General features: G+C 45.2%; 1 protein-coding gene across 1 annotated transcript in view; it reads right to left on the minus strand.

The window, feature by feature from the left end:
- The window catches only part of LOC311229511 (low-density lipoprotein receptor-related protein 1-like), a 375,389-nt gene that overhangs the window by 276,622 nt on the left and 86,229 nt on the right, over positions 1-12,538 (minus strand). The window contains 1 exon segment of the mRNA XM_084315588.1: positions 9,149-9,371. Within this exon segment, the coding sequence (XP_084171714.1) occupies positions 9,149-9,371 (223 nt within the window).

Genomic DNA, 12,538 nt, shown 5'->3' on the forward strand with positions numbered 1-12,538 from the left:
GTATCCATATACCGGTGTATGATTTAAATTTAGTTTATAGATTATAAAACACATTTAGTACATTTTCAGTGCCCACAACAACTAAAAAACTAAAAGAATTTAAATACTAAGCATGTTATCGATACTTAGTCAGACAACACGTTCACTTTTAGAGTTCATGTGAAGGAGAGAAAGAAGGCTCTGGAGACGACACGCCCGGTGTCTGCGAACAGCCTGCCGTTCTATCGCCCTGCTCTAAGACAAACTCTATCCTTAACCAACTTCGAAGAGTGCCTAAGCTTAACCGGCGAAAGAACTTGCCGTCACGCTCTAAGACAAACTCTAACCTTAACCAACTTCGAAGAGTGCCTAAGCTTAACCAGTGTAGAAACTTGCCGTCCCACGATTGGCGCTCATGTCACATGACCTGGCCAATCAGAGCGCAAAACGGGAAGCCGGAAACGCGGATGCGTTGTAAAAAGGCTTCAAGCGTCCAGACCAGCAACAGTATGTTTGCACGATGCACTAACTAGCTGCAGCTAAATTGATCCGCCAATGAACGTATATAGAACATTGGCGGAAGGTATTACTGTCCGTTGGTTTATTTTTAAATTAGAACCTAACAGAGCGTCCGGGTAGCGCAGCGGACTAAGCGTCTGTCTACCACCGCAGAGACAGTGGGATCGAATCCGGCTGTCAGCGGTGCCTCCGGCTTGGTCGGTCGTCCATCCTGACACAATTGGTAGTGTCAGCGGGTGGGAAGCTGGTGGGGTGGGTCCTGGTCGTTGTAAACAGCAACTTCTACAGGTCGGTCGGGGCGCCTGCTCAGCGAGGGAGGGAACTGGGGAAGGTAGTGTGATCCTCCCACGCGTTACACTTCCCCAGTGAGAGTCCTCGCTGTCAGGTGAAAAGAGGCTGCTGGCTGTCTCCACATGTATCGGAGGAAGCATGTGATAGACTTCAGGGCTCCCTAGACCGGCAAGTGGGGGGCAAATTTGCGCAACGACCAGGAAGGGGAGGGGGGAATTGGCATAACGACAAAAAATTGGGATGTGATAGGTTTTTCAGTTCATTGATGACAAAAAAAAAAAAAAAAAAAAAAAAAATCTAACCCTAACTAACCGTACTGTCATGCACTTGTCCTAATAAACTAACCTACACTGTAGCACTCAACACTTTGATGAACATTGTTGCTCAGCTGATAGAGTTGTGCCCTTCCTGATGGCTTGTCGTACAGAACTTGTAAGTCGCTTTGGATAAAAGCGTCAGCTAAATGACTAAATGTAAATGTAAATGTAAATGAATATCCTCTATATATCTAAAGGCCTTAATGAAGAATATGCCTAGAAGTCTGTCTCTCTTCCCCTGTATGTGGCGTGACCTGATGACCGTGCACACACATGCAAAATCATGTAGCGGAACATGCAAAATCCTAGTTCCCTTGGCACTCTCTCTCTCTCTCTGGCAGTTGTACATGCAAAATCATGTCCCTCCACACACACACACACACACACACACACACACACACACACAAGCACACACCACACAAACACCCCTACATACACACACAGAGACATACACACACCCCCCTCCCCTTTTCTCAAGAGTGTATAAAATGACATGTAATATGGACATTCTGTTCTCCGGCTCCTGTCCTCTGTTGTCTACTGGTGATGTGCCCGCACGGGGTGACTGTCTGTCTTCTTCTCTAATGAATAAAAGCTCCGTTTGAGAAATACTCTGTCTCCGCTTCGTCTTTCGGCCGACTGGCCCACAACTAAATCAATTAAGAACTCACGACCAGGGATAGGCTTATCCCTAACAAATGGAGGTTCCAGTGAGAATTGATGTGGGCCAGCCGCAACCAAGGACGGAATGGGGACGCGGAGGAGGAGGAGACGGTGCAGAGGATCCAGCAGTCACTACCAGCTGTCTGCAGCGCGTCTGAACCAGGGGTGAGATACCAGCAGCCCCTCAGACGTCCGTGACCAGACCACCAGACGACCGGATGACAGGCAGGAGGAGACGAAGGACAGACGGGCCAGGATGAGAGGCGACCGGAGGAGATGGCAGCTGTGCGAGAGGCCGGAGATGACCACCGCAGCACCGGAGAGGAACACCGCAGCCAGGCACCGCTGGCACCGCAGATCAATCACCGCTGATCGTCGTCTACGACACGCAGTTCGTCCACGACTAGAACGGGGGAAGCGGCCGCAGGAGAGACGCTGAGCTGAGTTGGAGTGATGGTGGGCCGGCCGGCGAGAGGTGGAGCGGACAGTCTGAGACACTGGGAAGGCGGCGGACCGGAGGAGGCACGTTTGTCTAGTGGACCGCACCTGGAACGGGGACCAACCTCAGGAGGTCAGCCCTTGCCCTCCAGAAGACGGGGCCGACCCAGGTGGGCGGTGCACTGTGACAGAGGGAAGGAAGCGCCCTGATGGACGTTGTGTGTGCCTACGGGAACCAGCTCAGGAGGAGACCCACGTCCCCTAGAAGACGGGACCAGGGGTGCACTGTAATAGAGGGGGGGTTCCTCTGGGTTAGGTGATGAGTAAGGGGGGTCCGGTGGGGTTACATGCTATCTTCTGTTAAGTTGCCAGAATTGTGTTTCTCTCTTTCTTCTCTCTCTCTCCCGCTTTCTCCCCTCCCTCTATCTCTCTCTCTGCTCTCCTGATGTTGATTATCCTGTCTGGTATTGGATGTGATGCATGTAATGAGGTGACAATCGACGGATACAGATCAATGAACTGTGTGTTGACGTTTTATTTAACGTCAAAAGGGGGAATTGATAGGTTTTTCAGTTCATTGATGACGAATATCCTCTATATATCTAAAGGCCTTAATGAAGAATATGCCTAGAAGTCTGTCTCTCTTCCCCTGTATGTGGCGTGACCTGATGACCGTGCACACACATGCAAAATCATGTAGCGGAACATGCAAAATCCTAGTTCCCTTGGCACTCTCTCTCTCTCTCTGGCAGTTGTACATGCAAAATCATGTCCCTCCACACACACACACACACACACACACACACACACACACACACACACAAGCACACACCACACAAACACCCCTACATACACACACAGAGACATACACACACCCCCCTCCCCTTTTCTCAAGAGTGTATAAAATGACATGTAATATGGACATTCTGTTCTCCGGCTCCTGTCCTCTGTTGTCTACTGGTGATGTGCCCGCGCGGGGTGACTGTCTGTCTTCTTCTCTAATGAATAAAAGCTCTGTTTGAGAAATACTCTGTCTCCGCTTCGTCTTTCGGCCGACTGGCCCACAACTAAATCAATTAAGAACTCACGACCAGGGATAGGCTTATCCCTAACAGATGGTAGAAAAATACAGAAAAATAGGAGGAGAAAAAAGTTGATCAAAAAATAATTAGAACCTAACATCAACTTAGTCTGTCCTACATCGTCATTGATGATGAAAATGTATTAAAAACAGACATAGACGGACAGACACAGCAGATCAATGTAGCCGCATAATGTTACAGATCAAAGTAAGCGCTCTACAGATATTGAGTGACATTCTGTAAAATGTCCAGTGACACCGGTAATACCGGTGTTGTCATGAGTTTATTAGTCATGGGAAACTTCACATCACCGCGGCAACCTTACTCTACAAAAGATACAAATGTAATGTCATTATTAGAAGCTCTCAAAGATTCTATCTCACATGGTCGCTCGTACACCTGAAAGGGTTAACCCTTGCACTACCACACTACGCAAGGTTAACCCTTTCACTGCCACACGACAAAGGGTTAACCCTTTCACAACCACACTACACAAGGTTAACCTTTCACTACCACACCACCAAAGCATTAACACTTGCACTACCACAATACAGAAGGTTAACCCTTTCACTGCCACGCGACAAAGGGTTAACCCTTTCACAACCACACTACTAGAAGGTTAGTGTGGTAGTGAAAGGTTAACCTTATGCAGTAGTGTGGTAGTGAAAGGGTTAAGAGAGCAGACACAGCCGTGATAAACACACACGCTCTCAGCAAAACAGCGTGCACTGCCTGCCCTATTCAATAACCACCCCCCTTGCTATATTGTCCTATATCGATTCTCCGCAACCATATCATCAACATCACGGCCCCGCATCCACCCAACATCTCCCCCCCTCACCCACCCCCCCCCCACCCACCACCCCCCCCCCCCCCCCCACACACTCAACATGACAGACTGACCTTCACAGAAGCTCATTGTAAAGGATGCTCCTGAATAAGCCGCAGAATAGTAGTTCTACCAAAAGGAGTACGTTTAACCAGTTGGCCCCGTCAACGACACCTACAAATCTCACATGGGCCACATATATAGATTAGCTACTATATACAGTACATATATATATATATATATATATATATATATATATATATATATATATATATATATATATATATATATATATATATATATATATATATATATATATATATATATATATATATATATATATATATATAATTATTATTATATTAGATCTTTTTCACCCAAAACAAACATGCAACCCTGGCATGCACACATCTATCTATCTATCTATCTATCTATCTATCTATCTATCTATCTATCTATCTATCTATCTATCTATCTATCTATCTATCTATCTATCTATCTATCTATCTATCTATCTATCTATCTATCTATCTATCTATCTATCTATCTATCTATCTATCTATCTATCTATCTATCTATCTATCTATCTATCTATCTATCTATCTATCTATCTATCTATCTATCTATCTATCTATCTATCTATCTATCTATCTATCTATCTATCTATCTATCTATCTATCTATCTATCTATCTATCTATCTATCTATCTATCTATCTATCTATCTATCTATCTATCTATCTATCTATCTATCTATCTAACAACAAGTGTTGGGAGTTGGAGCAAAAAGGCACCCGTTAAAAACAGCGGACGGGTCCAGAATAAACACACACGCTCTTAGTAAAACAGACCATACTCGACAACAAGCGCACGCTCTCTAATCTCTGCCTTCCCTCTCACACGTTTCCTCTCACGTGCACTTACCGGGGAATTCAAGTTACTACAACTTACTTACTTACTACTACTGATAAGGTGCACGCGACAAGGACAACGTGTACAAGTGCACACGCGTGCACACACAAAACCTTGCACCATAATGCACACATGCCCACAACCGCGGGGGTATGCGTGCACATGCACACGCAATGTAAAATAAAAATAAAAAAGGGAATGTGTGTGCGCGTGTGTGTGTGTGCATGTATTCGCCCCTAGGCCCTGTGTGTAAATGAAAGCCATTACTCCTGCATAGACAGTGGTAAATGGCATGCTAACAGGTTTAAAAGGGGATGCGCTCCAGCAGCCCAGCGACATCGACAGCCTCAGCGTTAAGCACTATTAATCAACTGCCCTAATGAAAAGGCAAATGTCCACCCTCGTGCCCTCTGCCCATATCTCACCGGGCCAAATTACCAACAGATCTCACCGTACAGGAGAGAACAGAAGAACCCACAGGGTCAACCTTAAAGGAACACTCCAACATTTTGGGAAATTATCTTATTTGCCATCTACCCTGGAGTTAGACAAGAAGATGCATACCCTTTTCGCTAAGCTAGGCTAACAATGCGCGTCTTCCTACTCCTACTGCATGCACAGAAAAGAAAAAGGTATGTATCTTAACACTCCAACATTTTGGGAACCCTGGAGTTAGACAAGAAGATACCGTTTTCTTCTCTGTGCATGCAGTAGGAGTAGGAAGACGTTGGGAACTAGGCTAATGGAGGAACCTACTTCCAGTGACTGACGCTAAGCTAGGCTAACGGTGCGTGTCTTCCTACTCCTACTGCATGCACAGAGAATAAAAAGGGTATGCATCTTCTTGTCTAACTCCAGGGTAGATGACAAATAAGCTAATTTCCCAAAATGTTGGAGTGTTCCTTTAAGCACTGTTGTGTGCCTCAACCGCTACCATTATAGATCATCCAATAAGCAGAACCTGAACTAGACTGGAACTTATACCGCCCGCGTGTGCGGCGCGGTGAGATTAAAGGCTTTATTCGTGCCACTCGACACTTTTGAAGTCTGTCGCTCGCTCGACAGAAGTGACGGAAAGTCACTCTGCATTCATCGCTTTAAGCTTTGGCGGAGGTTTCGGGTCGTCTCCTTGGTAACGAGGCACACCGAGCTCCCCTACTGTCCGTGTGTATCCACTCTCTCTCCCCGCTCCCTCCTCGCTCTCCCCTCCATGTATAAAGGAGCTGCATCTACAGCCCAACATGAACCCTCGGCACAAGTGTATCCCCATGGCGATGTTGGCATTGTGCCCCCATGTAGGAAATTGCTGGCGAACTGGGTCTTGTTTTGGAAGCTCATCGTGAATGAGGGTTACATTTACATTTTACATTTAGTCATTTGGCTGACGCTTTTATCCAAAGCGGCTTACAAATCACTCAGTTCATGCGACTCTAGATTCACATTTGTTGATTCGTAGGTTGACGATTGTTTACGTCCATCTTATTTATTGTTCATTTGCGCGTGCGGGTCAGTTCAGGAGTGTGACCGGTTCACACTGGGATCTGATCTTGGCCACATTTTTTGATTTTTTTTTGTTTTGAATTATCTTTCTTCCTCCTTCTTTTTTTCCGTTTTTCCCCCATCCCAATGTTAGTCGTTATGTCAATTCCCAATCCCCTTCCTGGTCGTTGCGCACTCTACCCCCTACCGTCGGTCTGGGAGGGCGGAGACTATCCTCCGACACATGTGTACCCAGCCCACCGCTTCTTTTTACCTGGCAGCGCGGACTCTCACTGGGAGAGTGCAACGTGTGGAAGGTCACACTACCTCTCCTAGATCTTTCCCTTGCTGTGCAGGTGCCCTGACCAAACTGTAGGAGTCGCTGTTTACAACGACCAGGACCCACCCTCGCCGGGTTTCCCACCCGCTAACACTGCCAATTGTGTTAGTATGGACAGTCGGCCAACCCGGAAGCACCACAGCCGGATTCGATCCCACTGTCTCTGTGGTGGTAGACAGACGCTTAGTCCGCTGCGCTACCCGGCCGCCCTTGGCCACATTTTTTAAATAATGTGAACAGCCAGACAAAATAGATCAAAACCCGACTCTGGAACTCCCTCCCTCAGACCATCAGAGACTCCCCCACACTCTCCACCTTCAAATCCCGCCCCAAAACCCACCTGTTCTCCCTAGCCTTCAACCTGTAACCCCCCCCTCCAACCTGTTCTGATGTTTGTTACAGTGGCTGTATGTTTCTGTGTATCTCATGCTGTTTCCCTGTTTTCCTATGTTCCTTTTTGTTTCTTTGCTTTTCTTTGTTTCTCTGCCTACTGTCAGCGACTTCGGGTTCTTGAGAAGCGCTATACAAATAAAATGAATTATTATTATTATTATTAGATCTGAGCAATAAATCTGAATTAAGCACTAAGGGTCGCAGTGTGAACACAGCCCACGTCATGGGAATCAGTGGTGGTTTTGGCGCGTGAGCCTCGGACAGTTGACGTGTTATCATGGCAACGGCACCATCTGAATCAACATTCCAGCGACAGCTGTGTTGAACATAAGCCTGGAAGACGTTCTTTCTCACAACAAAACTATTTTCTATTTCTGCGATACAGGCCGGCCTTCCTCATGTCCACGTCGATTCAAAATCGCAATGCTGTTAGCCCTCCAAACCCCCCCCCCCCCCCCCCCCCTCGAGTGGAACGCAGCCCCTGATTGGTTCCCGTAGTTGACGACGTGAAATACAGGCTGCCGCTGGCAAAGCGGTGATGACGACTCCCGAAGCAGCGAGTGGTAATGTTAATATTTGGAGAATAAACACAGCAGCCATGAGTGCAGTCATAGCAGACATAGACTCAATAACAACAATTCAACTAGAGGGTTACTAATTTTATAGCGGATTTTCTCAGCGGAATAAAAGTTTTTGCCGTTCTTCCCGACTGGACTACTTCTGTTACGCTGATTGGCTGAAAGAGGTTGTCTGTCATGGCAAGTACGTACTCCCGCCCACTGAAATGTGTCTGGTCGGCTAGCTAGAAGACCAGGCTCAGTAGCAAATGAACCAGTGTCTAGGCTAGTTGGAACATAAAAACATAAATATTGGAATGATATTTATGATTGTGTAATGAAGAAACTCTGATTGTATGATACCATGTGGCAAATAAAAACTCTGAACTGAATAACAACTTTCTGAATCCCATACAATGTTGGTTTCCTTGACAACATGGTAAAAACTCTCGGCAGCCGTCTTATAGCGTACCAAAGGATCCTATGACACAAAATGTACGCTCAATATAATTTACATTTAGTAATTTATCTGATGCTTCAGCAGGAAGGGTACAACTCAGCTCTCAATATCACTTTTAAAAATACATTTGTTTTTTTTAAATGTTTTTCCTAAGGTTATGGGTTTAGGTCAGCTCTGATTGCATAAATTGTTCTATCAATCTGCCTACAAATCCTGTTTGAAAGGTTTATTGTCTCTTTTTCTCTTGTTTTATTTTCTATTTAATTGTTTCGCCTTTGCTGATGTTTGCTGTTTTTAACATGTCTGTAAAGCACTTTGTAACTTTGCTTGGAAAAGCGCTATACAAATAAAATGCATTAATTCATTCATTTAACGTTATGCGGCTACATCGATCCTCTGTGTCTGTTTTTCATTCATTTTCAATGACGAGTATCAGCTTGTTGGACAGACAGAATTGACGTTAGGTTCAATAAACCAACAGAACCTTCCGTCAATCTGTCCTTTGGGGGCAGCGGTGGCCTAAAGGTTAGAGAAGAGGGTTTGTGACCGCAAGGTCGCCGGTTCGATCCCCCGAAAAATCTGACCTGGGAAAGTGAATGAATAACTCTCTCCCATACCCTTAACACCAACCGCTGCAGTGCCCTTGAGCAAGGCACTAAACCCCCAACTGCTCCAGTGGAGTTGCTCAGTGGCCAACGGTGTCAGACTGTGGTTGTACTGGGCAGCTCCCAGGTGTGAATGGAACTGTGTGAATGTGAAGCAGGGCGTGGCTGAAAAAGAGCATCCGAGCTCAGCGAACCTACCCTGGGTAAATAAAGGTTAAATACATTTATTTCTTTTAGTTCTAAGGTTCTAATGTTACTGACGGTTCTAAGTGGTTCCGCTCCTCACCAGCAGGCCCTGGATGATGGTGTGTCGGTTCTTGCCCTCGTAGTCCACCACCTCGATGTAGTCCAGGTAGGCGTCGGCCCAGTAGACCAGCCGGTTCACCAGGTCCAGTGTGATGCCGTGCGGGAACACGATCTTACTGTCCACCAGCTTGGTGCGGTTCTGACCGTCCATGTCACAGCGCTCCACCTTGGGGATCTGACCGTAGTCCGTGAAGAACACCTTCCTGTGGGGAGAAAAGGGCCGGTGGGTGTCAGTATATAGACAGACCCTGGAGCTGTTCATTCTTATAGGCCTCTTGGGCTAATAGTCATATAGGAAACGTCCCGATAACGCAGAGGGGACTCTTTAAATGGAGTGTACCCCCATTTATTTTATGGAGTGTACCTCTTATTAGTGGTGGGGGAAAATATCGATACGTAGTAGTATCGCGATACTTTGCGTGGCGATACTGTAGCCAAGTATCGATATTTAATTATTTATTTATTTATAAAAAAATAATCTTATTTAAAAAAATAAATAAAAATAAAAAAAATTGTATAAGGAAGTTGCATTGTTCATTTCAGTACCTGTAATAGTACAGTAGTCCACACACACGCACACGTGTGCATTCAGTTAAGTTGGAATATGACTGTAATACAGTTCAGTTTGTCAGGTACATGCAACACAGCTTGAGAAAATACCATGTTCTGCAATAAGAATTATTGAAGTGAGATGAACAGACTGAACTTTATTTTATTAGATCAAACATGTTGACAAAGTTTTACTTTGCAGTTGAAAAAAGGTAATAAATCGCAATAAAGCGCAACATTAATATCGCAATACTCAGCATATCGCAATATATTTAGTATCGCAATACTATCGTATCGTGACTCAAGTATCGTGATAGTATCGTATCGTGAGGCCTCTGGTGATTCCCACCCCTATTATGTACCCCATTTGCTATTGCATGTACATATTTGTGTTTTATTACATGTATGTACCTACATACATACCAACTTTTGCCTGCGTTTTATTCTCCACCCATCGATCACCCATAGCAACACTACCATCACCGACATCCAATAAGGGGGATTCCCCCTTGAGCGGCCCTTCTAAGGTGTTGTGTTGGCGAGGCCACGTATGATTAATATGACAACACATCAGGGTGGTTTGACAGAAAGCTTATGTTAACTGGGGTAGAATCACTACGTCTACAATCAGGGTCCAATGGGGTGATGTCACAAGAGCCAATGGTAGAAGAGGTTCTGTTGTCACAGATCAATATGTATAAAACATGTAATGGCACCTAAACCGAGAACAAATCTACTAAAATCTTCTGTGACTTACAGAGCTATCATGGAATGGAACTCATTGCCAAGCTACTTAGCTGAAATAGAATCCAAGGCCACCTTCAAGAGGAAGTTAAAGTGCCATCTACTAACGAGCATGCACTGAGCCCTTATGGCATAGAGGTGAAAACCAATTGACTGTTAGTTGTATTTAAGTTGATGGCAGTGAGTGCTGCTCAGGAAGCACTATTTATTTGATTTAAATTATTTTATTTTAATACTTTTTACTAATAAATATCTTGTACAATATCATCCTAACTGATATTGATAATGATGTAATTGATGATGTAATTGATGTTGATGTTGATATTGATGTAATGTATTGAATATTGTTGTATCGTTGTGTGTCCGGACCCCAGGAAGAATAGCTTTTGCCAAGTGCAAAAGCTAATGGGGATCCTAAATAAACATAAACATAAACATATGTATAAAACATGTAATGATTCAACGAAACAACGCTGATACTGTAATCGCATGTAAATCAATAAAGTGCAGCGTTTATTCCTGAATTTTTTTTCCGTCATTTCCCACAACAAATTCATTGAGCAAGGAAAAAGACGACACGATTACACGATCTTCAGTCTCTTTCACTCCGGCCCACCGATTCATTTATTCCATTCCTTATTTCAATTAAGGTTGAGCAATCAGTCCGCAGGGTCTTCTGTACGGGGGGAGGGGGGGGGCACCCCTGCCGAACATGAAAGCCAGTAAACACCATGAGGCCGGACAAAGAAAACCAATTTGGTGTATTCTATTTTAGACAAGATTCTATTTGAGACGAGATGGGGGCGTCGAGGCGGGCGGCGGGGGGGGGGGGGGGGTGGGTTGGGGCGGTATAGGGGACTAATCGCAGACTTCTGTCGCCACATCTGTTGCGAGGACAAAGCACGACTATGAACGAGGACGGAAACTGTGACGGGTCCACGCCATTTTGTGTCTTTTTAAAATAAATAACATTTAGCTGATTTTGTCATTGCGAGATTGCCAAGCGCACAAAACAAAACCTGCTACTGATTAGTGTGGTTTGGAGGAAGTAGTCGTGTGGTCTTTGCTTAACAAAAATAATATACAGTATTATATATTCCCCTGTCGTTTCGGGGGAGCTTTCTGTTTACTGATTGGCTATAAATGTGCCTGAATAAAGTGCGGCCGCTTCACGTCGTTGTTGTCATAAGATGCCCTTCTGCTCTCTCTCTCTGTTTATCTCTTTATTATACGCTGCTCACCACAACAAGGAAACCACCGAGAGTAAATGTACCTGATTACATTACGGGTAGAACCGAGTATAGCAGGGAGGAAAAACAAACACAAGCGTTTGAGCTCGAGCGCACGTACACACACACACACCACACACACCACACACACACACACACACACACACACACACACACACACACACACACACACACACACACACACACACACACACACACACACACACACACACACACACACACACACATAAACACATAAACATACAAACACACACATGCACAACACACAAACACATGCATGAAAACAAAAGCTGCACTCACACACACACACACACACACACACACACACACACACACACACACACCAAGCACAAACATAGGCAGTGACACACACACACACACACACACACACACACACACACACACACACACACACACACACACACACACACACACACACACACACACACACATACACAAACACACACACAGACACACACACAAGCAAAATACACCCCTCCCGGAACTGGAGACTGTCATAAACAGCTCTGAGATGAAAACACGAGTAGTACACACTACTACTACACACTAGTACACACTGAAAGCCTGAAACGCAGGAGTTGGAGCTCAGGGGCAGCGCGGCACAAATGAAACATCTGGACTCAATTAGACCACAGGTCCAGGCCTCCGCTCCAGCCAATCAGAGACAGGAGGAGCCCTGGCTCCTCCCTCTCCCTGCTCCCGCTAGCCCCAGGGTTCCAACTCATTACTCCCGCTTGAATAACAATGACGGATTACAACGGGCAAAGTGCAGCCACTCTAATACAATACAATTCTTAGTTTGTATG

The sequence above is a fragment of the Notolepis coatsorum genome, assembly GCF_963971535.1.
Source record: "Notolepis coatsorum genome assembly, chromosome: 6".
Lineage (NCBI taxonomy): Eukaryota > Metazoa > Chordata > Actinopteri > Aulopiformes > Paralepididae > Notolepis > Notolepis coatsorum.